At 42.4% G+C, this 26,489-nt stretch overlaps 2 protein-coding genes across 3 annotated transcripts in view; one reads left to right on the plus strand and one right to left on the minus strand.

Moving 5' to 3' along the window:
• Positions 1-26,489, minus strand: part of C19H4orf19 (chromosome 19 C4orf19 homolog) — a 90,923-nt gene that overhangs the window by 20,795 nt on the left and 43,639 nt on the right. Inside the window, exon 1 of one of the 2 annotated variants that reach the window (XM_069494289.1) lies at positions 5,422-5,439. The exons of the other annotated variant lie outside the window; for it this stretch is intronic. The gene's annotated coding sequence lies outside the window, so the exon portion shown is untranslated. Of the gene's footprint in view, positions 1-5,421; positions 5,440-26,489 lie in introns of those variants that run through there. 2 annotated transcript variants of the gene reach the window in all.
• LOC138400000 (large ribosomal subunit protein eL32-like) lies at positions 8,793-9,371 on the plus strand. The gene has a single exon (XM_069494793.1). The coding sequence runs from the start codon at positions 8,956-8,958 to the stop codon at positions 9,361-9,363; it is 408 nt and encodes a 135-aa protein (XP_069350894.1). The 5' UTR covers positions 8,793-8,955; the 3' UTR covers positions 9,364-9,371.

The raw sequence follows: 26,489 nt of genomic DNA on the forward strand, positions 1-26,489 counted from the left end.
TTAGGAAGTATAGCCTTTTGGGATGGAATCACAGCCCTTATAAATGAGACCTCAGACAGCTGTCTCGTCCCTTCTGCCAGTGAGGCTACAGGGAAAAGACGGCTGTTTGGAAGCAGCCCTCACCAGCCACTGCGTCTGCCAGCCTTGATCCTGGACTTCCCAGTCTCCAGGACTGCAAGAAATAAATTTCTGTGGTTTATAAACCACCCAGTTTATGGTATTTTGTTACAGCAGCCAGAACAGACTAAGACACTCTGGTTGTTATGACTGTTGATAAACATTGCATGACAATGTGCCTCTTCTCTGTTGGGTAAAATTTCAACTAAAAAACCAAACCAACCAACCAAACAAAAAACTTCAAGGAATTTGCTTTTTGGGGACATATCAAGCAAAGTTTCAATGAATAAATGTATAGCATTTCAATGAAATATGTAATTTAGAAAATTGCTTATAATGAAAATAATTATGTAGAGAACTTAATAAAGTACAGTAAATGTTCAGATTTTTACCATCTGTGATTATTAGACTACTTTACTATGTATAGATACCACCTTTTTGAGAAACGCTCTCACTCCCAAGTAAACTGCATATTGACAGAATGAGCTGTGTCCCAAATTCATCCTACAGTGTTAGAATGATTACCCCCTCTCAGTGATTCAATTTCATATTCTTTTTGGCAACATCTTTTCACGTGGTATTACTTTTTATTGCTCAGTAACTCCTTAAAATCAAATACATTGCTCAAATGTCCCAGGATTCTATTATTCTTAATGTTTACCATAGTACTTGTAATTCGATTCAAATGTTACTTGGAAGGGAGACATGAGAAAAGCCAAGCCCATGCCCTCGGGAAGCGAACCCTCTGGTTGGGAAAGGCAAGAAGGCAAGAAACGCTTCTAAGTAGACACGACATCGTGCAGACCACGGGCAATGCCATCGGAGGAACACCAAAAACCCTGGGGTGGTTCAGGACCGGGACGTTGTGTAGCTTGGCAGCTCCGAGACGCTGACGGAACGTGAGCCATGCATTGAAAGACGAGAAGAACCGTGGCATCTGGAAAACTAATAATGACCAGGTACGGTGGGCAGGCCTTTCAGGGAGAGGGAACGTGGCCAAGAGGAGGCAGGAAAGGATGGAGTGTTACTTGTTTGGCCAGCAAATAACTGAACTGCTGTTTGCCAAGCCCTGTGCTAGGTACCAGGAAACTGGATTGACTGGGACACCCCATGACGTGACCCAGAGAATGACAGCCCTATGTGTGAAGGGTGAATATTCAGGATTGCTCAGTATTTAAAGAGGAGTCTCAGGAGGGACAAGCATTTACTTGGAGCACTAGGACTCACTCCAAGGAGTGAGATAAGAGAGAAGAAGGCAGAATCATGGGATTTGAACATACACATTTATGGGGGGAAAGGTTCTGGGCGGTAGAAAAGGTTTGAGGCCTGGGACTCTACAGTGTCACAGCTCGAGAGAAGGGGGACCAGTCCAATGGTATCAAATGCTGTGCAGAGGACTGAGACAATTCTTAGGACTGGATCTTTCTCTTGATTTTGATTAGACTGTATTTCCTGTATAACAAATCTCTAGCCATTACCTTTGTCTCCTAAGCATCAGACTCAACAGTTTGCATAAATGATGTAGCATTTCTGAACAGAAGACCTCAGCAGTCAGTTACTACAAACCCATATTTTGAAAGATGCAGAAATAAACAGTCTCAATTTTAGTGACTTATCCAGGGTTACACAGGGGAGTCAGTGGAGAGGAGCCAGGGCTTGTTTCCTGGGCCCCTGTCTGAGAGCACCCTTTATGAACCGATAATTGCACACAATCCGTGTTTCTGTTTTGCATAAGGCACTGAGCTGTCTGCTAGTGAGACGCCACTGCGCACCTGTGCCGCGCCGTGCAGGTGCTGAGATACGAGAGCGCTGGGAGTGTGAAAGGTGAACAGCACACTCGCTTTGCCCGGCCGTGGAACTTACCACGCGGTTGGTACACAGACATCACAATCAGTGATAAGCGCTTTGTAGGAAACCGGTGGCATGTGGTGGTAATTTGTAGTTACAGGTGAGAATCTGTAGATGGACTTAGGGTGAGGGATGCACCCTTTGAGGGGATGGTGTTTAAACTGGGATCTAAAACATGAAATGGAGCCGGCCATGCAAAGAAAAGCTCTCATCGAGCCACTCCACTGCTGAGAAGCCCCCAGTGGTTCTGCACTGCCTGCCAGATCTTTAGTATCCTCAGCTGCACACTCAAGGCCTTTCTAGCTTAGCTCTGAAACTCCCCGAGCTACTTCTATCTCTAGCCAAACCAGAATTTTCACTATTCTCTAAACAGTCCAGTGCTTTCCTGTTTCTACACCTTTGCACACATTATTTCCCCTAGTCAGCATGCCTCCACGCCAATCAATGCTTTGCAAAATCTTACTCATCCTTCAAAACTCATTTCATATACCCCTTCCTCCAGGAAGATTTTTTTTTTTTTAAAGAGATGGGTGTCTTACTATGTTTCCCAGGCTAGACTTGAACTTCTGGGCTCAAAGCATCCTCCAGCCTAAGCCTCCCAAGTAGCTGAGACTATAGGTGTGTGCCACCCCACCTGGCTAAGACTTTAAAAAAAAAACTCCCAAATAAAGGTAATCACTGCATTAAAAAAATTTCTACAGACTCTTTAAGCTCTTGCATGGCATTAATCACTTTCTGCCTTGGATTATGGTATGTAATTCATTTATATAATATTCTCTCCATTAGATTGTAAACTCTTACTAGGGAAGGGCCGTGGTTTCATCATTGTTTATGTACACATTTTATCTCCTGACACAGTGACTTGTATATAGGTTGTACATTGCATGTCTTTTAAAAAAATCATTGACAATTCAAAGATGCCTAATATCAATATACAATATTACAATACAATAGTCATATTTTATCAAATCTAAGATGCATGTGTATTCATTTACATTTTAACATCTCCGGAGTTGGAATGCATCTTACAATCATTGGCATACCACGGTTACATTGGCAGCATTATTTTCTCTCTTCATGTTACATAAGATAATGGCACGTGTTACAATTGGTGACATCAAATATTCAATGAAACATAACATTTTAATCCTATATTATAGTTTATCTCAGGAATATATTATAAATTTTATCAAATGTGAGTGCCTACTCTGTGCACAGTTATACAAAGAAGGACAAGACACGGTCCATTTATCCAAGAACCTTCTACGACGAAACTAACAATATCCAGAAATGGAGTGATAATTTTATGAGCTGCAAGCAATATAAAGGTCCTATGTTGAAATAACAACAATAACCATAAAATAAGATGATACTTCAAAGAAGTTCTAATTTTTCCCAGGATGACTTTTTGAAATAATAAATCTTTTCAAAAGGAAACATTTTGGGTACACTGCTGGTGCCTGGGAAATATATATGCTTCCATACATGGAAGCAAGTGTGAATAATTCATTTTTTGGGCAAGTTGGCACTGACATGGCATTGGCTTGTTCCTGGTAAGCACCGATGGTGCAGGCTAATCAGGGTGAAGCCTTGTGGGATTTCAGCAAAAGCAGCAATCCCAGTGTAGTCGAGCTCCCCAGGAAGGCCCTATGGAAAACTGGGGCCATGAGAGATGGGTAGAAACTAGTTAGGCAGAGAGGACAGGTTCAGTAACAGCAAAAGGGTAGGAAAGAACAGGACTGTGTGAAAGACAGGGGAGAGACCCACGTTTGAATCTGGAGGTACCAGATGAAGATGGCAGGTGTGGCCAGGTTATCGGGGCCCTAGGAAGTGGGCCCAGAAGACTAAATATGGCGTGACTGGCAAAGGGAAAGGGGTGGAAGCAATATGTTAGGAAGCATGACTTGCCAGCAATAAGCAGAGAAAATTAAAAGGGTTGGGTACAGAAAGACTTGCTAAGAGTTGACCCTTCGAATTCAGTGACGAGATGAAAAGAGGCTGGTGTGTGGTGGTATCAAAGGGAACCCAGAAGAAGCAGCAAATTTGGAAAACGATTTTTTTCAAGATTTCCTGGATTTTCAAGTTAGATTATTTCCTATCACCCCCAGTTTCTTTCAGAACTTTGGTCTGTATGTTTATTGCATATAGTGTCTTGGAAAAGTTATGTTGTTTCAGTAGCTGTTTCATTCCAACCAACAAAACGAACAGTATCTGTTCCTTCCAACCAGCCAATCAACCAACTAATCAACCAACCAACCAACCAAGAAACCAACTAAAAGCACCTAGAGGAAACAAACAGTAGGAGGAAGAAAACTTAAAAAAACCAAACCAAACCCTAAACCATTGACAATAATATCCTCGTATCACTTGCATCCAAAAAGAACAGAAGGCTATTTTTTTTTAAAAAGTCAGAGAACAAAAAAAGCTCTTGGAAATTAAAACAAGACAGCAAAAACAAATATTTCAATAGAGAATCTAGAAGAAAAAGGAGAGGAAACCTCACATAAAATAGCAAAAAGGATAAAAACATAGAAGATTGAATAGGAAAGATAAAAATATTAGAGGTCCATTCCAGGAGGTCTAATATCCAAATAACAGGAGTTCTAGAGAGACAGAACAAAAGGAAGGGGGATTCATCGCAAAATAACTTGAGACAATTTCACATAATCGAAAGACATGAGGTTCTGGACTGAACGAGCTCCCCAAGTTCCCACCACAATGGATAAAATTAGAATCAACACCGAGACATATCATTGTGATATTTCAGAGCTAGGATAAAAGTGAAGATCCTACAGGCTTTCAGAAAGATAAAAAACAAAAAAACCCAAACAATGATATACAAAGAGCTGTGGATCAGAATGGTTTTGGACTTCTTAAACACACATACACTTAAGCAACAAACAATTCTAAGCCTGGCCAAACTGCCAATTCAATGCGAGGGTAGGATAAAGACATTTTCAGATAGGAAAGGTCTCTAAACATTTACCAGCCATACACTTTTCCCCAGGAGGCTACTGGACGAAGGAAACAACAAATGAGAGAGTGAAGCAAAAGGGGATGACAAGGGATACAGGAAACAGGACATCAAATAGAGAAGAGAGACCAGGTATTCCCCAGAATGAGGTGCCGAGACGGAGGTCCCAGAATGCCAGCAGGGCACACAGGGTCTAAAGGGTGTCTCCTTCCAGGGGGCGGGGGAAGAGGTGAGATAGCTCTGGAGAGCCTTCTTTTGAGAGATGAAATTGACTAAAGTGTCCCAAAGAGAAAAGGTTTACATGATACAACAGGGAAAGAATTTGGGGTTGAATCAGTGGTCAGTGTACGGAACACTCAGTAAATGAAAATGAGCCTTTTGTTACCTCCAGACAAAGGTTGTTCAGGAAAGGAAATACAATGGTAATTCACTACCTGTCTTCTCTGTGAATAGTATTTACATAGTGGTAATATTCAACTAACCAAAATTAAAGGAGGCGGGTTCGGTGGTATGTGGTGCGGCAAGAAGTGGTGTTGAATTGTCTTCTTCCTTGGTGGGAGATAATATCTAACACTGGAAAAAAAAAATCAAGAAATGCTAATAGAAACATTTAGTTGGAGAGAAAGAGGCAAATACCAAAATAATTAGCTAAAAGCTGTGATTTCCTTTGAGAAAAGAGAAAGGTGCTTGCAGGTGAGCAGTTGGGGTTTTATTTGCAGATTTGGGAACCAATTTATTCACAAGAGTGAAGACGTAAGCAAAAGTTAGATTACAGAAAACAGTAACAGTCGTGCTTCTGAAAAAGCCACCGCACATCTGTTTATTTAACCTACATTAATTATTAAACGTCTAGTGCTGTGGGCCAGTTCACGTACCAGCAGTGATCACAGCAGGAAGAATAAGACACACAGCTTACAATCTAGCCAGGTGAGGAAAATGTAAAAACAATTACGATCAAGTGGTGTAACAGAGAGTGTAGGCAAAGTGCTATGACAACGGGGGTCGGCAATCAACCTTTCAGAACACTCTAGAGCTGTGCAGTCCAAATGGTGACTGCTGGCCACATGTAACTAATTAAATTACTTAATATTAAATACAATTAAAAGTTCAGTTTCTCGGTTAAACTAACCAGCCATACTTCCAGGGCTCAGAAGCTGCGTGTGGCTAGTGGCTACTGTATCACACAGTGTGGACACAGAACATTTCATCATCACAGAAAGTTCTGTTGGATGGTGCTGGTCTAGATGTTCTTAAATGGTGGTTTTTTCAGCATTGTCAAGTACAACATCAAACCCCTAAAGGATCACATTCCATGGTCTATTAGCAAATAGAAATCTTGCTTGATATTTAACCAGCTATCTGTCCATGGAGTGGAATTTTTACTTTGTTAGCAATTTAGCTTTCAAGTGGAGCCACCTCTGAACTAGGACGGGGGTATTTCTTCTCCTGATACTGATTGACCACCGCCAGGGGCTGGAGACTAATACTGCCGGGGACCAGCAGTCTGGGAGTCTTTGGGAAGGCACTTTTGCACAGTGGGAAGAGAGGCGAGCTCTGCAGCCAGAAACTCTTGAGTTTGAATCTTAGCTCCACTTATAAACGGTGTGGCCTCGAGCAAATCTCTCAACCTCTCTGTGCCCTCTTCCTTCATGGGGGTGTACAGATAACACGGGAATCAGAATAAGCAGGTGGAGCATTCAGTGCGCAGGCTGGCAGAGAGGGGCCCTTCAGTGGGGAAGAAGGCAGGCTCTCCTCCCCTCTCACTTCTCTCATCGCTACCCTGTTTTCCAGGATTCGTGAAAGGATCTATCATTGTCCTAGAATTTGAGTGCCTCTAACGGGAAGGAGAATTTCTGCTCAAAGGGCAAAGGGAAAAAGAAGGGAAAAGGGCATCAGCATTTACCCAAAGCCCAGGACATGTCGGACCCACTTGTAGGTATTTTATATCGTTCCATAAATCCTCCCAACCAGGTAAGGATGTGAGGAAGGTGGCTGGTGGGGAAGGTTTGTGGGTGGTGAAAGGAAGCACGGTGGCAGATCAACCCACAAGGGCGTGGGCTGGGGTCAGGTTGGGGGAGCCCCGAATGCCAGGGAGGGCCTGGCTCTGCAGAGCTGCAGGTCCTGACGCCGGACTCTGGGGACTTATGCAGACGGTTTCTATGCAGAGTTTACACCACAGAGTGGATGGTCTATCTGAGTTACCTTCTTTAACTTCCATGAGAGGAATAACAAAATTTTTTTCCAAGTGCAGTTAAATTCTAAATATTAATATGATAAGCCTGAGTTGGCACTAACACTGCTTGCAAGAATTAACTTTCCCTTGTAAATTGTAAATGCATTCAGGTTTGTTTTCCCTTTTTCTTTGATGGGTTGGCCCCACCCCCGGCCCCAAGCGGGGTCAATATCTGAATAGAAAGCAAAGAGCTCAAGCTGGGCTCCTTTCTCAGAACAAGCTTTGCAAGCTTTGCGACATCTTCCTTGGATACGATTCAGCTGGGAGCCTTCCCTGTATTCCAAGAGGAATTCCTGCGTCCTCACACAGGGGCCCCTTTGTTGTCTGAGGTTATGAGAAGTTAACCACTACTTCGCACAAGGAAATATCTTTTCATTGTGTGAAGTAATGATCAAAGAGGAACATTTAAATCAAGGGAACAAAACTGTGATTTACATCTAGAATCTCTATAGAAAAAAAGAAAAATACTGGTTACTTCAGTAAAGCACAATCATCGGCAGTATAGAGTGTAAAAGTCACTCATCTACTGGTGAATTTTAAAGTTTAGTCCTTAGTACATGCCCAGTATTCTTTTAAAGTATAAAAACTTTCTTTTTGCACCCGCTGTGCTGACAAATATCTCTGATCTTTTCCAAGTGCTTAAAGTAAGACCTTTTATTCATTAAAAATTATGTTATATATTTGTATATATATAATATATAGTTTATATACAACATACATATAAAAATTGATGTAATTATGCACACATACACATATACATATAAGCACAGAAAATATAATCATAGCAATCTAACCTTGTGTTATGTGTTCAGTTTTTGCAAGGTTTGTTTTAGTTTATGTCTATCAGTATACTAATTTTACACAAAATATAAACAGCATGTCCTGCTTTTTCTTTTCTTTTTTTGGTAATTTTAAATTTTTATTTTTTTTACACATTGTAATAACAGTAAGCTATAATATATTACGAAGTAGCTAGAACAGAGGCTTTTGAATGTTCTCACCATAAAGAAATGACAGATAGGTGAGGTGATGGATATGTTAAATACCCTGATTTGATCATTATACATGTTGTTTTTTTCAGTAAGCGTTATGTCTCTGACCTCTTCCATGACAATACATAATGTTCATAATCATTGTTTTAAATGGCTGCAAATTATTCCAAGAGTGACCCCTGCCAGTTACAATGATTAACCATTCTTCCCTAGAGTTTAACATTTTTGGAACTTTCCATTTTTGGTTAAATCACCCTCCTTGCAGCTTCCAAGTTCAATGTATACCGTGCTGACTATAAACATGATATAATTTGAATGTGTGAGATGATTTTGATTTTCCTTGTCTTTCCATTCTTTTCTTTTCTTCTGACATGAAGTAAAGATGACCCAGGACCTGGCAGCCAGGAGGCTAAGTTCCTCCAGCACAAACCAGGAAATTCTGGATCCACAAACATCACTGCTATGCAAATTCAAAACTCCAGGTGAGAGTGCAAGGAAGACCTGCCCAGCAGTTACCAGGCAGTAACACTCCTTTTCCAAATAGTTAAAGACCTCACCCAATCGACCCTGGGGAATCAGTGCCAAAGTCTCCGTGTCTATCAAGTTAATAATTTTCTCTCTCTTTGCAGCAGCACAAGCTCTGCCCAGGTGGAGGTGGCAAGATGTGGAGTGCTGCGATCACAGCTCACTGCAATCTCAAACTCCGGGGCTCAAGTGGTCCTCCTGCCTCAGCCTCCTGACTGGCTAGGACTCCAGGCGTGTGCCACCATGCCTGGCTAATTAAAAACATCATGGCCGCCCTCAGACCCCTCGTGAAGCCCAAGATCGTCAAAAAGAGGACCAAAAAGTTTATCCGGCACCAGTCAGACCGATATGTCAAAATTAAGCATAACTGGTGGAAACTCAGAGGTATTGACAACAGGGTTCGGAGAAGATTCAAGGGCCAGATCTTGATGCCCAACATTGGTTATGGGAACAACAAGAAAACAAAGCACATGTTGCCCAGTGGTTTCCTCAAGTTCCTGGTCCACAATGTCAAGGAGCTGGAAGTGCTGCTGATGTGCAACAAATCTTACTGTGCGGAGATTGCCCAGAATGTTTCCTCCAAGAACCGCAAAGCCATTGTGGAAAGAGCAGCCCAGCTGGCCATCAGAGTCACCAATCCCAATGCCAGGCTGCACAGTGAAGAAAATGAATAGACCGTGCATGTGCACATTTTTATTTGTGTTTGAATAAAACCATAAACACTGCAAAAAAAAAAAAATTCTTTTGTAGAGATAGTCTCGCTCTGTTGCCCAGGCTGGTCTCGATCGAATGCCTGGCCTCAAACGATCCTCCTTCCTCAGCTTCCTGACTAGCTGGGATTACAGGTGTGAATCACAGTGTCTGGCCTCAAGGTGCGTCTCTTTTAGCAGCTGGGCCCCCAGGAGCACTGGTCCACAGGCAATCTGTAGATCTGCAGGTGCTCCAATGCCCTTTGGATGTTATCTTTTCTATTTACAAAGTCCATATTCTGTCTCAATTTTTTCACGTATGTAGCATAAGAGATTTGTCTCAGATATGTAAAGTGTCTTTTGCTGGGGGCAGATGAGGGTGAGTGAGAGAGAATGGACTGAGACAGTACCAGGGCCCAAGTCACTGCAGCTGTGGTGCTGTCGGTTCATGCGGCCACGGCTGCTCAGGGGGGTCACAGCCAGACTCTTCCCTGGGCCCAGGCTGCAGTGCAGTTACACTCAATGGTAGGTCCACTTTAAGTTCTTTGAGAAATCTCCATACTGTTTTCCATAGGGGTTGTACTAATTTGCCAGAATTTAAGCTTTTCATTTACACCGTGAAGTCTTCAGTATGGCAGGATGCACGCAGCCTAGCCTATCACTGCAGAGGTGCACAGGGAATAGGAGATCAGGAGGTTAATCAACCTGGGCTTCCTTCCTATCAATGAAAGTCCTCAGGTGTAGACTCCTGGCAAGTATCTCCAAATACGCACCCACAACTACTGTGTCAGTACAGGATTGAAGACAGTCTTCATCATTCATCTTTAAACTTCAGACCCATTTTTCCATATTAAATCTGTCATTTTCTATGAATTAATACTTTAGAATAGGAAAATTCTATCACTTTTATGCATGTGTACAACATTGCAAATTTGTACATGTAAAAGCATTTAAAACATTCTTCAATTTTTATAATTTGCTTTGCATTATTTTACTACTTTAATAAAGCGAGAGCCTCAAAGACAAGTCAAAAAGCTATCCAGGCCTCTGTCAACCTCTGAGAAACCTTGATCTAATCCTATAGTTGTTCTATAGAAAAACCAGGTTGTATGTGCATCATAAATGTAATGCAAAAGGAGATATTAGGGGCAGATTTTTGTGCAATTACTATGTTTAAGGAAAATTCTGAGGGGCAGAATGTACCTTGTGTAGATGCGTCACTATTTTTGAGTCCTTAAGTATCTATGTATTAAGATCGTTAAGAACTGTTTTATGGGTTACATACTTTGTATTGGCACAGGGCAGACATCCAGTTACACGAAGCTACGAGTATGATGCCACTGGTCCTCCAGCTCTTCTCCTGTCAGCAGGTAAGGGCCCTGGTGCTGTGGGCCCATCACTGTGGGCTGCCCCAAGTTGGCCAGCCACGCCACGAATAACTGCGACTGCATGTATTGACAGCAGGGACCTGAACACATCAGCTAAGTTCTCCATCCCTAAATCTCTCCCATCCTAGGTGAGGTTTGTAAAGTATTTGGACACCTTGCTCAAGCTATTAGTTTTAGCAGAGAGCAACAGAGAGAATAACGGCTATTACCATGAATAAAGGTTAACACATTAACTGCCAAGTGAGTTGTATTTAACTCATGCTAGTTTTGAGCCCGGGGCCTCATAAAGCATATGTAACTCACATGTTTCTTCACCTTGGGAGCCAAGAGAACTATTTTTCAAGTTGCATATAACTCACGCACAGAAAACAATAAAAAAATAACACATTTTTCATTAAATTAGAAAGGATCATTTTGTTTTCAAAGTTTTTATTCTATTTTCATAATAAAACACCGTGGCCCCAAGGAAAACATTTTTTTTTCTAGTGTGGCAGTCAATGTATTAAGATAGAATCACAGTATTTGTGGGGGACGGAGGAAGCCCCAGGAAAATATTAATGTAACCCACAGGTGTTACGGATTGGGAACAACGCCCTGGGAAGCTACCTGACCACCATGCCACTACCCTTGTGGCCATCTAGAGCAGGGGTTGGGCCACAATTTTGTAAGTAAAACTTTATTAAACGTAGCTATGCCCATTCATTTATGCATCGTCTATGGCTGCTTTCGAGCTACACATCAGAGATGAGAGTTGCAACAGATACCGTATGACCTGCAAAGTCAAAAATACTGACTTTCTGGCTCTCTACAGAAAAGGTTTGGTGACTCCGGCTCCGTAGGATAAACTGAGTACAGGCTGAGGAACCAAGGCGTGCACGCAACCACACGAGTAAGCTCGGAAGTGGATCTTCTCAGAGCTGCCAACAGGCACCTGAGTGATCCTGAAAGCAGATTCTCCAGCCCCAGTCCTGCCTGGAGACGGCCGGGGCCCTGGCTGACAGCTTGACTGAGACCTTGAACCAGAGCTCCTGTGTTACGCTATGCCTGGATTCCTGGCCCACAGAAACCGTAAGATTACAAATGTTTGCTTTAAGCTGCTCTGTTTTTGGGAGGTGATCTGTTACACAGCAATAGATAACTAATACAATTGCATCTCTTTAGCTAGGCTTGCCTTTTCAAGGTGAGTGAAATTCCACCTCCCGATCAAAGTCCTAATAGGATCCCAAACGGAACCATCAAAGCGCTGTGCCTGGCCAAGTGGTCCGCTGCGTAGGCGTCTGTCTGGCAGGTTTACAGCCGCAGAGTCTGATTAGTGCCTACCGTTCATAATGAACAGCGGATGATAACACGGATTTGCCGAGTGCGCCCGGCGTGTCGGGCAGTTTCCGTGCATTGTCCCACCGAACCCTCACAGCGACCCTAGGAGGCAGGCGCTATTTCCAAGCCCACTTAACAGGTGAGGGAGCAAAGGTTAGAGGTTAAGGAACTTGCCTTATATCCTCTCGCTAGCAAGCGGCAGAGCCAAGATTCGACTCTGACTGGCCCCTACGTCAGAGGTCTACACCCGTACTCTACCGCCTGGGGCCCAGAGACCCAGGGCCCACGGCTCGGCTCCGGCTGGGCACCGTCGCTCACGGTGAGGAAACTAGCACCCTCATCCATGAAGTGGTGACGATAAGGCCCCTTTCCTATCTCTCAAGTCACTGCGAGGACAAGCACAGGTCCTGAAATAGAGATTTTTAGTTTTCCATAAATATGGGATCAAAATGAAGTGACTTACTGATCTTCTGACCAGACACCCCTTAGCTGTGGCAGATCTGAAGGACTAGAAATGCAGGTAAAGGTGGATACAGGTGGGACCCTGGGACCCGCCTGCCTAGACCCCTCCTCCACTCCCTTCCTCTCTGGCTCTCGGCATCACTGTGGACCTCACCTCATCTGCAAAAAACCACCGAATAATGGTGGGGATTGGGATGATAAGGTGTTGGGATAGAGGAGAATCCTCGATTCTTTAAAAAATCCCTCCCACTTTCACACTTGGGGAGTTTCTACTGGGACTGTCCACGCATACTCTCCTTCCTGGAAAGCCCTCTTTATAGCACCTGGCTGACTGAGACTTCTTAATCTTGGTCTTTTCCAGAAAGCGTCCTGATGCCTCCAGGCTGGATTAGTTGTCCCCGTTCTGAACTCCCACAGCACCCTCTTGTACCGCTCAGACAAAAGAGCTGCAATTTTCACAGTTGCATCCTCAGGATGTAGAGGAACAGCTAGTATATGACAGGTATTCAATCAACTCTAGCTGAATAAAGGAAAGAATTTTCACTCACTTGTAGGCTGTTCTATGCTAGACTATCGCTATGGTCTGATTATTGGTGTCACCCCGAAATTCATATGTTGAACTTAAACCCCAATGTGAAAATATCAAGAGGTGAGGTTTTTAGGAGGTGATTAAGTCAGGAAGGCTCTGCCCTCACTAATGGGAGTAGTGCCCTTATAAAAAACGACGTAAGGGAGCTGCTCTCCCCTTCCGCCGTGGGAGGGCACAGCAGTCAGGCACCAGCAGATGCAGCAGAGAGTGGGCCCTGAAGGCACCAGATCTGCTGTTGCCTTGATCTGGGACATCCCAGCCTCGGGAACTATTAATATTTTAAATTTCTATTATTCATAAATTATCCAGTGTAACTTACTTTGTTATGGCAACTTGGACAGACTAAGACAAATATAAATGCCATGAGGAAGCTGCCCAGTGTTTAACCCAGTATCATGCACATAGTGGACGCTCAATAAGCATCTCACTTACTGGCCCTAAATATATGGCCTCCTATTACTAGATTCAGGACCGTCTGGTCAGATTAAAGGAAGGAGAGTCCGAGGAATGGCTTAAGGTTTAAGAAGATACCTGACTCTACCTGAGTCAGCTGGGGCCAAGCCAGAATGGATTTGCATGACCTTCCTGGACATGAGTTCTTGGGACTTAAATTCTAGGGCTTCATGATTCCATAATGTCATGGTTGTGAGTTCATCTTTTAGGAAAAGTATTATCTATCTATTCCGATCAATGCCAATGACTTTGGATTTAAATTGTATCTTTCTTGGAGCAGTGATTTTTCAAAAGTAAGCCAAAAAAGAAAGACTGCTGTTTCTGTATGGATTACTATTTCATCTTGCTTCCTTAAACGCTACTGACAAATCCAAACAAAAAAATAGCATTGCTTTCCTCCAAGCAACAGCAAAATTACAAGAAGCCAAAAACTTTTTTATCAGGGTTTCCTTTTAGCATCATTTATGATGAACTAGGTAAAATGGACATCCTAAGAAAATAAAGAACCTGGCATATACCAAATATCAAAAGCAGAAAAAAATTCTGATAATCACTAGGAAAATGTGTACGGTAAATATTTTCACCATTGTTTGGCAATCCATCTACTTTCCTAAGGGAATCAACTTTGCAGACATGATTTGTCTCCACTGGATGACTATCCAAGTCTGAGTCAAATAGAACTTGCCCAGGTATCACTTTTATCCTTTCCACTTAAGTACTCCAACTCCTACAAATGGAAAGCAATTTTCTAGAAAATATTGGAAGGATTCCCAGTTGTTATTTTTTCATTCATTCTTTTTTTTTTAACGAAAAAATATTAGATATCTGTAAGGGTCAGGTGGAGAAGGAGGGCAGTGAGAAAATTTTCCAGGTCAAAGAATGTTTCCTTATTTATAAGCTAAAATCAACAGAACAGCCCTACCTTCCGCAGTGTGGAATGTAATGAGGAAGTAATCCAAAACCAATTAAAGTAGATTTAAGTAACTGAGCATATAAAGATATGTGTGACAATTCATAGATCACAAGGGTATTTCTAGAGAATAGTACAGGGTAGAAGTAAAACAAAACCAGAAACTGATAAGCTCTTAACCTACTTTAAATTCACTCAACTAAGTAAATATGAGACTGGATTAAATTTCTAATTTTCAATCCTTAATGTTTTCTTAGCTGGATATCCTAACATGTAAAGTACATTCACTTACTGTTCTTTGGGGGGGGGGAGGGGAATCCCACTGCTTAAGTCAGAAATAGCTGGAAATGGATTCTATAATATTCATTAGCAAAACATGGTACATGTACACACTGCACAAAATGCATGACGTTTTAGAGATGTTTATCTATAGCCTGCTTTTGGGTAGTTTGAAGGCTTCTTGACAATATTCACTTTTGGTAGTGGGCAAATGTGGAAATTTCAATCCTAGAAGTAGTCAGCATAGTTTTTAGCTTCTTTTTATTAACAGTGAGATGAAAGCTATGTTCCTTATTTCAACTATGTTCAAACTGGTGCCATTGTTTTGGGGAAGGCGTCGTTTTCACTCTGTGGTTCAGGCAGGTGCACGGTTGCAGACCAGTCACACTTCCCATGTAGCGGTGTGCTGGCCAGTGTTTAACAACTAGTTCTACAGGAAAAAAATGCTGACTGTAAATAAAGGATGTGTAGCACACAGTTTACAAATAATAAATAAAACTTTTTTAAAAATAATAAATTCCATATAGAGAATTGATTTTTACAGAATGCTTTAAATGAGTTTTGCTGGACTTTTCTATCCATAGTCAACCTATGGTTTTAACTGATGAATATGTATAGTTTGGACATGAATGTTTAAGTGAACAAATTTAGAGGAGAGTGAAACAAAGAACATATATTTTGGAATTTCACTTGCTTGCTAATGACATGAGCAAATTCTCTGTGAATCTGCTAACAGTTTTTGAATGTTAGAAGAAAAATTTCCTCAAGGAATTTTCTGTGTTATTTGCATGGAACAGCTATAGACTCAACACACTTTTAAGTGTAATTTGCATTAACAGTTTCTTCACCACATTCTTAATCACAGACAAGCAACAGAACAATAAATCAGGTCAGGTCCTGATTTATAGCCATTGCCGATTTCCATGGTGTAAATGCTCCAGCCCTGGCTGATTTCAAGCTAGCAATGTTAAGCCAGGGAACACAAAGCTGTGAAGAGATGTGCGGTAGAACATCATTATATAGTATTTGCACCACACAAATGCAATGACGTAAACGCCCTCGAGAGCACAGATAACAATAAAATATTTTGGCAGTGATGAACTTTGAGTATTTATTTACTTTGTTTTTAATACAATTTATTTAATTATACTTTAATATAATTTAACTTTTAATATAACTAAAATCTCACAAAATTTCCGAAAGTCTGAAATCTCGCAGCCAGTGCTGGCTGGCTCTGGCCCAAGCTTTCTGGGTTTTAAGCTTGAACGGCAAATGTGTTTCCCAGACAACTTTCCCTCAGCCGCACATCACTAACTTTCGATCAACAGTGACCCTAAGGCCCAGCTTGCCCTGCTGCGTTAATCAGTCTAAAGGGGGCGGGTTGTCTGGTAGGAAGTTTCCAGTAGGGTATTAACACTTCGTAAAAAGCAGGTGGGAGGAAATGACTTCAGCACAGTCATGTGACTTTGAGGCAATACTCAGTTTCCTCAGCTGTAGAATGGGGAGAATGCAGTTCCCAGGGCTGCTACAACGCATGCAAAGCTCCTAGATTAATGCCCTGAATACAGCAGATGCTCAATAATTAAATGTCTATCATTAAGACGATTACAGAACCACTGTGAAAGGTTCCATTTCTGGACACACACGGGTCAGTTGGGAGAGCCGCTTCCTCTCCTCCAATGAGAAGCAGCTTTCAGACGTGCCTGCCAGAGGAGCGGGTCTGGGCAGAGCCCAGCTGCAATCAGTTTTCCTGACCATGTGGAAGACCGTTCCCCGGTGCCCGAGGATTGCTATTTTCATCCCTTCTCAGCAAATAGCAAAAAAAGCCAAGAAAGATTTGTCACTGGAGAGCTTTAGCACAGACTCAAAGGGTAAATTCTAACAGTAGATGTTTTTAGGTTGGAATCCTCGGTTGCCTTATGAGGTGCTAGAAGTTAGGAGGACTCAGTTGCCTCCTATGTACTCTACGAAGATAATAGGAACATCCTGTTTAGATGAAAGATAAAATCTTTTCAGGAGTTTTTTAGAATATTTATTATTACTTTTGGGATTCAGGCCTTTTTAGATGTTTTCTTTATCTCCTTTTTTTTTTTTTAAAGCAGACATTTAAAGAACAGAGCGAAACAATACAAATACGAGAGGGCTTTCATTATTTTTTAATATGCAATTGGAGTAATAATACCTATCTTACAGGTTTGTTGTATTAAATGAACTACAAGATTTAGCCATGGAATGTGTCTAGCTCACTGCCAGGGTTGAACACCTACGGATAGCTGTTGTAGGTAGCACATTGCATTCTTTCCTCCTTTCAAATCAACTCAAGTAGCCTGGGGGCTACAGACAGAACGTGGATGAAGAGGCCAGCTTCCACCTTTCTCCTAAATGGGCAGGTAGCAGGCTGAATGATTCCATTTTTTCCCCTCCAAGAATACAATAAGTTCTTCCAAGCTTAGAAAGGACAGACCGCTTGCGATAGTTATTAACCAGATCAAATCTCAAGGAAGTAAGGATCCTAAAGTCCTCACTTTTCCTTTAGAAACGCTATTCTTCATTTTGGATTGCAGGGACACCGAGGATTAATTGATAAGCCACAGACAATTTCAGCAAACACTGAGAGTTGCAAGCACAGAAAGGATAATAGAGCCACCAGGAGTCAGCCTAACTTAAAGGAAGAAATTACATATGATTCTTAAAGCTAGAAATATTAAAAGAAATAATGGCTTGCAACTTAAAGTACCTAGATCTAGAATAAATACATTTATGTCACACAGTATTGAAGACAATTTGATACGTGCTTCTGGGGAAATCACAGAATTTAGCCTAGAAACATTTTAAGGCATAAGGACTTTAGGTAATATATTATTAAATTTAGCATCACTCAATTCAGAGATTTGAGTTCTAGCTTCCATATCATCATGTTTTATAAAAATTTAAACTGGATTTCTGGGTAGAAAACATTCTAAATTTAAAAAAGAGCACAATATATGATAAACCAAATATTGTTAAGTTGTTGAAGTTAAAATCTCTAACCATGAGCACTGAACCAGATTACCTGAATAGACTTTTTTTTAAGTAATAATAATAAAATATGTGTGGGTCTGTGTGTATGTGCCAAGCTTAAGCTGGAATAAAGTAGGAATTTTTTCTCTGGTGGTAGAGTTTATACAATGTATATAATAGGACTAGAACTGTTCATGAGAACAGTTCCTTAAATTATAATATTTTTAAATTTGCTATACCCCCAAATTTGGAAGAAATACAAAGTAAATTTATAGGATTAGTCTTTCCACGTTAACCCTTGAATCACTGCTACCCCAGACTATAGGGGGAAGATTCCTGCCGAGGAGAACAGTGCAGTGAATTAATACGGGCTTCCTCTTTCTGGGTAATTGGAGAAGGAACTGGGTTTTTGGTTTTGGGGGTTTTGTTTGCTTGTTTTTTTGTTTGTTTGTTTTTTTTAGGCATTTCTTACCTCCCCAGATTGTTTACTTCATCAGACATACACTGGAGCTATTCTGTTGGTTCCTCTCTATTTTCTCCAAAGAGGTGCCCCAAAGATTTGCATCCCAAAGCTAAAATCCAAACAAGTTCTTAGAACTTCACATAGTTGTGCAATGGTTAAAAACAAAACCAAAAACCCAGCCCTGGGCCCTCTTGTGTGGGGTGTGGCTGCAGGTTTGCTGTGTGGCTCACTGCTGTTGCGTAACACCACCAAACACTTAGATGGCTCCAACTGCTGGAGGTGCAGTGATTACATGTTAAATACTAGGAGCTGTATTCCTTGCTGAGGACATGAAAGACAACATGAAATCCTGTAGTCAAAGCTCTTCAGGGTCAAATATTACGGTGCTTTTCAACTATTAGTATTCAGGCAGTACCTGGAATAAAAACAAACCCAGTGCTAACTTCTGTCTCCTGGAGTTGGTGCTCAAAATAATTAAATTCGGTGGAAGTGGACAAACTCAATTTAGAAAATTCTGAAACAAAGCCAGATGTCGCCATTTATATTTGTACAATCATGTGTTGCTTAACAACAGGAATACATTCTGAGAAATGCATCGTTAGGTGATTTTGTTGTGCAAACATCACAGAGTGCACGGACCCAAAGCTAGATGGTTCAGGCCACTGCGCCCTCAGCCTGGATGGGACAGCTGACTGCTCCTAGGCTGCGGACCTGTACGGCATGTTACTGTACTGAACATCGCAGGCAACTGTAACACAGTGGCAAGTTTTCGTGTATCTAAACATATCTACACAGAGAAGATTTAAAAAGGCGCATGAGTGGAAGGCACTTACCATGAGCGGAGCTTGCAGGACGGGAGGCTGCTCTGGGCGAGCCAGTGAGTGAGTGGTGAGTGAAGGTGAAGGCCAGGACACTACTGCACAATACTGTCGGCTTTATGGACACCGGACACTTAGGCCACATGGAATTTATAGAAAGTATTCTTCTTTCTTCAGTAATAAATTAACTTTAGCTTACTGTAACTTTTATGCTTTATAAACTTTTAAATTATTTAAGTTTTTGATTCTTTTGTGATAACAGCTTAAAACACATACAGCTGTATAAAATTTTCTTTCTTTATAGCTTTATAATTGTTTTTCTAGTTTTAATTAAACATTTTTGAAAAAATTTTTAAACTTTTTTGTGTTAAAAGCTAAGACACAAACACACACATGAGTCTAGGCCTGCACAGGGTCAGGATCACCAATATCACTGTGGTCCACCTCTAATCTCGTCCCCCTGGAAGGTGTCCAGCGGCGGCAACACGCACAGAGCTGTCATCTGTGGTAACAGTGCCTTCTTCTGGATACTTCCTGAGGGACCCACCTGTGGCTGCTTCACAGGTAACCTTTTCTTTTCTTTTAATAAATTGAAGGAGCATCTCTCTCAGATAATGATATAAAGCATAGTATAGTAAATACATACACCTGTAACGTGGCTGTTTATTACGATTGTATGTGCTGTGCTTTTATACAGCCAGAAGCACAGCAGGTGTGCCTACACCAGCATCATCACAAACGTGAGCAAGGCATCGTGTGACCGAGTCACTAGGGGATAGGAATTTTGCAGCTCCATGATAATCTTACGAGACCACTGCCGCATGTTTGGCTGTTGACTGAAATGTTACGTATTGACTCTGTATTATGATTCATGCTTTAGGCTTATCCCTGATGAAGCTTAATAGATGTTAGAACTAAGGCTGTGAATTGTTTTTTTTTTTTAAACCTATAAAAATATACCATTTCCATCACTCATTGCATTCCTAAATTGCACTGAATCACTTCAAGTGAGCCAGGTAGTTTTTTTAATGTCATTAGGATTTTTGTCCATTGGGGTACTTTAGAATCTCAAAGCAAATATAGAATCCTAAAAACCAAATATTTTGTAAGATATTGCCATAAGTTTTAATAATTAAAAATTATTTATGCTAGACCTATATGTACCTATATGTATCTAGCACTGTGCTAGATATTGTAGAAGACTTAAAAAGTATACAACTCACTCTTTCCAAGAATTTTATAATCTGATTAAGAAGCCAAATCCAACACATGAAGCAATTTAATAACCAAGCATAAAACAAATGGTACTGGATTCTAGTGTGAAAGTAACTCAGTCTTCGACTTAGCTCCCCCTGCATCCGCTGTCTGGGCTAAGAATTTGCAGGTCTCCTTTGCTTTCACATCTGTCATTACTATGTCACAAACAGCATGATACCAATGTAGGTTTCGGTTTATTGGACCCTAGGGGATTCAGAAATTCACGCTTCGCGGTGATCAACTGGTATCAGGGAGGTCACACGCGGAAGTGGTTACTAAATGCCACTCCAGCTGTCCACTGATTAAGACATGAACGGATGAAAGGTGGAAATGCGTTTTTATTGGTGAAAGTAATGGCTTATTAATCAGGAAAATAAATTTTAGAAATAGACACTACTTGTGGGATTCAAGACATGCAGGTGGGCTTCCCTGGCCCCGGATGAACAGGGAAGAAGAATCCAGTGAGGTCTGTAGCCCACCCCCCCAGGCGTGCTGCCCGAGGCTGGCGTCCGGTCCTGTGATTTCTGGTGCCCGATGCGGACATGGGTGGACAGACTCCCATGTCTGGCATGTGGTCAGGCTGAGCTGAGTGTCTTCCCTGCAGGGTGTGGCAGGAGAGCGCGAGACTTGGAGTCACAGGGCAGAGGGCTGCACCGCTCGGCCTGCCTGCCAGCAAGTGCAGTTTAAAGCCTGTGTGCGGAGAACCTGGTCTGAGACTCGCTTTCCTCACGTCCCGCAGGGCCGGCGCTGGAGAGCGGCCAGTTCTCACCATCTAAGTGTCCCCGTGGCTACTGTATCTACGCTTGATCCAATTTCGTTTCGTTTGTAGATGCCGTAAAGCCCTATTTTGACGTTAAGTTCAATTTTGGCTTTCGCTAAGTGGCCGCGTGGCTGACTGTAAACCCTGTAGGGTCGGTTTCTTCCCCATTAAATGAGGATAACAACACCTGCTGACCGGGGTTGCTATAAAAATTAAAAGCAATCATGCACCTCGCCCAGGAAGCTGCGCCTTCCTTGTTGGTTTCCTTCCTCCTCATCACTGCCCCCTCGCTGTCCCTTGCCCATCCCAGAGCAAACCGACAGAGGTTTGCAGAATTGAAATGACAAACTGCTTTCTCTATAATCTCCAATTTTAGTTTCTTTGGACTGAAGAAATTTTGGAATTGTAAATTTGAGGCCTACAGTAATTCCGTCTTAAATCTGAATGCTTGAATCGTCAGGGAAGCTGAAGTCCTTCAGCTTTCACCTTCCCTGTTCTAGTGCCCGGGGTTCTCCCAGAACCCTTCGTGCCCATTCACACTTGGACTTCCCAGGTGCTGCCTGCTTTGGTCTCGCTCAACATCACCCCATCGTTGCTTTGGGTGCACTCGGGAGGAGGGTGTCCGTCCAACCCTCACTTCACTTGAAAAGCCCCGTCTTTACTGAGCAGCAGGCGATGGGAAGCCGTCACAGAACGGTTATTAGGTGCCCCAACGATCCTTGTCTCCTGGTATCGTGTCCTTGTATAGTCCCCTCCCCACAGTGAGTCAGGGAGACCCTGCCCGTGTGGGACCAATGCCACATGGCGCGAGACAGGGCAGGTTAGCAAAGGCGTCGCAGGTTCTGGAGTGGCCTCCCAATCGCTCACTGGGGGGGCCGCTGCCGTGCTGTGCAGACAGTACGTGGCCCTGTGGGGAGGCGCTGGCGGGGAGGCCCTGTGGGGAGGCGCTGGCGGGGAGGCCCTGTGGGGAGGCGCTGGCGGGGAGGCCCTGTGGGGAGGAACCGACTCAGCCTCCTTGGAGGCACATCCTTAGCTCCGGCCAAGCCTCGTGGCTGAGTTCACATCTGACTGTAACTTCCTGAGAGGTCCCAAGCCAGGAAGGCCCAACTGGGCCACTCCCCAATTCCTGACCCACAGAAACTGTCAGAGCTGATAAACGTTTGCCCTTGTTTGAAACCACTGAGTTTTGGGGTAACTTGTTACACAGCAGTAGATAACTGATACATTACAAATGCATTTCCTGTTCTCAAATGCCCTCATGAGGGAGATAACATAACTTGAGCAAAGTATTTAAAGAAGGAACCCACTTTATACTTCACTTGTTACTCTTGGACACTTCCTCTTCTTGAAATGTGAACGCTGAGTTTGCTATAAAAGGAGTGCTGTGGTCTGAATGTGTCCCCCAAATCCGCATGCTGAAGCCCCAACCCCTGGTGTGATGATGTTAGGAGTGAGGCCTTTGGGAGGTGATCAGGTCACGAGGGTGGAGTCCCCTGATGCGTTAATGCCCTTGCCAAAGGGGGAAGAGACACAAGATCATTTCTCCTTTCTCTATGTGCGCGCATCACCAAAGGCCACACGAGGACGTGATCCAGCAGAGGGTGACCACTGCGACCTCCGGCTTACAGCCTCCAGAACCGTGAGAAATAAGCCACACAGTCTACGGTGACCTGTGACAGAGCCCAGGCGAACTGAGACAGGCAAATCATGTACCTGTGTATGTGACATGCAGAGCGTGTGATTTCTGATCACTTACAGAGGAAAATGCAGACAGCACATACCCCACCCTTGGGTTTTACGTGAAGACTGACTGGCAGATGCTGGTAACTCTGCAAAGAACGGACCAAGCCCACTAGGCACCCAAGGCTCAGGGTATGTCAGTGAAGTCGCTGTAAGTGACTGATTTCTTACACAAATAATACGTGATCATTGCAGAAGAATTATAAAATACAAATTAAACAGAAATGTTATGAATACCATTCAAAGATAGTCAACATTAACTTGTGGTTGCCACCAGCCTTTATTTCTCTTTCACTCAAAAATATACCATGAGTATTTTCCATGCCAAAAAATGTTTGCAAGCACTTTATAATTTTTAATGCCTATATTGTAATTTTTAGAATCAGAAATCTTGGATCGTTTTTAAATTATCCTATTAAACATTTATGCCAGTGTATCACCTCACAGGCAAATAGGTGTTTGTTACCCATTTCCTATAACCAACACTAGGTAACACAGTTCCTTGAAATCTGCAATTAATTTCTAAGAAGCCAAAATCTAATAATCTGTTAGGTATGTCAACAAATATTTGCTTTTAAAGAAGGAAAAGAATTTTAAATGCATGAAACTTCATGAGTTATTCGTTCCACTGCAGTGTGTCACGAGCGTTCACGTGTGTCTGGGCAACGTGCCACAGTCGACGGAGCTACTGGAGCTCGTGGTGTGAGTTAGGCCAGCAGGCCCCCAAACGGAGTGCTTGTACCTCTGGAAGTTAATAAGACGAGACATCAGGGACTGGGAGAATAATATTAGAGCTCCTACTGATATCTGTTTATCTCATCTGGTAAAGATTTACATTTGGTATATGATACTGTTTATACAATATTAGCATAGTAGTATGTGTGTATTATGCAAACACACACATAAACATATATTCATGCCAAACTTTTTTACTGATAGGTTATATCTGTGGTTCCCAACCCCAGGCCACAGCCCGGTCCCTGTCTGTGGCCTGTTAGGAACCAGGCCACACAGCAGGAGGTGAGCAGCGGGTGAGTGAGCAAAGCTTCGTCTGTGTTTACAGCAGCTCCCCATCGCTCATCACCACATAAGCTCCGCCTCCTGTCAGATCAGCCCCAGGATTAGAGTCTCATAGGAGCGTGAACCCTGCCATAAACTGTGCATGCGAGGGATCTAGGTTGTGCTCCTTGTGAGAGTCTAATGCCTGATGACCTGAGGTGGAGCTGGGGCGGTGATGGTAGACCGGGGAGTGGCTGCAAATACAGACTATCATTAGCAGAGAGGTCTGACTGCACAATAAGTGTAACGAGCTTGGATCATCCTGAAACCATGCCCTCGCCCCCAATTTGGTCCATGGAAAAATTGTCTTTCGTGAAACCAGTCCCTGATGCCAAAAAGGTTGGGGTCCGCTGGGTTACATGAGTCAAACACTTTGGAAAACACTGATTTAGAGCAATATTATGTAAACTTGAATGTACTCATGAATCTCCTGGGGCATCTTGTTAAAATGCAGATTCTGATTTGGCAGGTTGGGGTTGGCACCAAATTCTACCTTTTCAAGAAGCTCTCGAGTGATACCCATTCCAATGGTGCACAGACTCTACTAGAGGATGGGGATTTGGATCACGCTTCCTTTGGTCTCCATAGTACCAGGTGCTTACCTAGTTACAGATTGTCTCATAAGGACCTTCAAGTCTATATGCAAAGCACTTCTTTGTGTGAACAAGTGAAGGATGAATGAAAATTAAAGGATTGTGTTACAATGACTTGATTATGTATATCGCTAACAATAAGTTTAGAAACACTTTGTGCAAAAAAAAAAATTATAGCAGCATAATGGGGTGTCATAATAACTAGAGGTTTTACTTTGGTCTGAGCCACTGATATATGTTAAAATTTTGTTATAAAATAAACTCAGCTGAGATTTCCAAATCTTGCTCTGATGAATAATTATTAAAAAGAAAAAATGGCAAACTTCGCTCAAATATTTTTATTTTAATATTTCTGTTATATATTTCAATAAACCCTACATTTATTGTTCTTAAAGCACTTTACCAATATAGACTAGCATTTTTTTTTTACTACTGTCCCCATTTTATAATTGTACATGACAGTGTTTTTCAAACTAAGGATGGGGAGCCATTAGTAGATTGTTAACACAATTTAGCCGTAATCATCAGCATTGCAAAAAAGTGGACTATGATGTATCAGAATGTGCTGCTTGTACTACAGCACAGTACAGGTATTGTATAATACAGTACAGTACAGGTAAGTATAGGGTGGCAAACTGTATTTTCTACAGATACCCAAAATAATTCCTCCCATTCCATGTATTTTTCTTGCAATGTGACCTTGACACTCTGCCCACTGAGTGGTGGGGTCTTTGCCTCTTCCCCACAAACCTGGTTGGAAGCTTACGACTGCTTCAAACAATAAAATATGTTGTGAGCTGCTATAGCAAAGTACATAGACTTGGGTGGCTTGGAAACAACAGGAATTTACTTCTTACAGTTCTGGAGGTTGGAAGTCCGAGATCAGGGTTAGGTTCTGGAAAGGATCCTCGTCCAGGTTTCAAACTACCATCTTCTTGTTGTGTCCTCATATAGCACAGAGAGTGAGCAGAGCTCTCTGGGATCCCTTTCATAAGGGCGTGAATCCCATTCGTGAGGATTCTACCCTCATGATCTAATGACCTCCCGAAGACCCTACCTCCCAGTACCATCACATTGAGGGTTAGGATTTCAACAGACAAATTTTGGAGGAACACATTTGGTCCAAAACAATGGAAAAAGTGATATGAAGTCTTTTCTGAGGTTAGCTCATAAAGGTTCCCTGTACTTCCACCCTCTCCTCTGAGGACATTTGCTCTTGAAACCCAGCAGTGCCAGGAGAGGACCCTGGCCCACAGCCCTGGATGAGCTAACAACGGATAGCCAGGATCAAACTGCCAGAACCGTGGGCGAGCAGTCTTGAGGCTGGATCCTTCAGTTCCTGTTGAGCGGCCTCAGCTCACGCCATGTGGGGTAGGAGAGATCAGATATCCCATCTCCACTGCCCATGAGTCCTGCCTGAATTGCAGATTTGTGAGCAACGTTTATTTAGTTTTAAAGCAACCAAATTTGGGGCTGTTTTAATATGCAGCAATAGAAATCAGAACATATAATTTTATAAATTTTGTTTCAGGTGTATGCACGTGTGTGTGTATACTGATAGTGTTTATGTAAAATGTATTTTTTGTGGGTCTCAGTCAAAGGCATGAGATTAGGAGGATCACAAGAGTGAGAAGATTTCAAAAGTGCCCTTATATCCAGATCCAGTGAATGCTACTTTACCACTAGATATACTCTTAAATCCTGATATCTTGAGTTAGAAAGTGCTGTGGTTTGAATGCTTGGCCTCACCAAAACTCATGTTGAAATACAATTGCCATGGTAATGGTATTAAGAGGTTGGACCTCTCCTGGGGAGATTGGTGCCATTATAAAAGGGTGAGTTTGGCCCCCTCTTGCCCTTCTATATTCTGAAGACCCCTACCAAATGCTGGCCCCATGATCCTGGACTTCCCAGCCTCTAGAAACATAAGCCAATAAACTTCTGTTCATTATAAATCACCCAGTCTCAAGTGTTCTGTCATAGCAGCACAAAACAAAGACATTCTACTTCATAGGATGACTAT

This window comes from Eulemur rufifrons, chromosome 19 (assembly GCF_041146395.1).
Source record: "Eulemur rufifrons isolate Redbay chromosome 19, OSU_ERuf_1, whole genome shotgun sequence".
Lineage (NCBI taxonomy): Eukaryota > Metazoa > Chordata > Mammalia > Primates > Lemuridae > Eulemur > Eulemur rufifrons.

Coding starts and splice junctions, on each gene's coding strand:
- LOC138400000 (XM_069494793.1), top strand. CDS start 8,956: ATGGCCGCCCTCAGACCCCTCGTGAAGCCCAAGATCGTCAAAAAGAGG.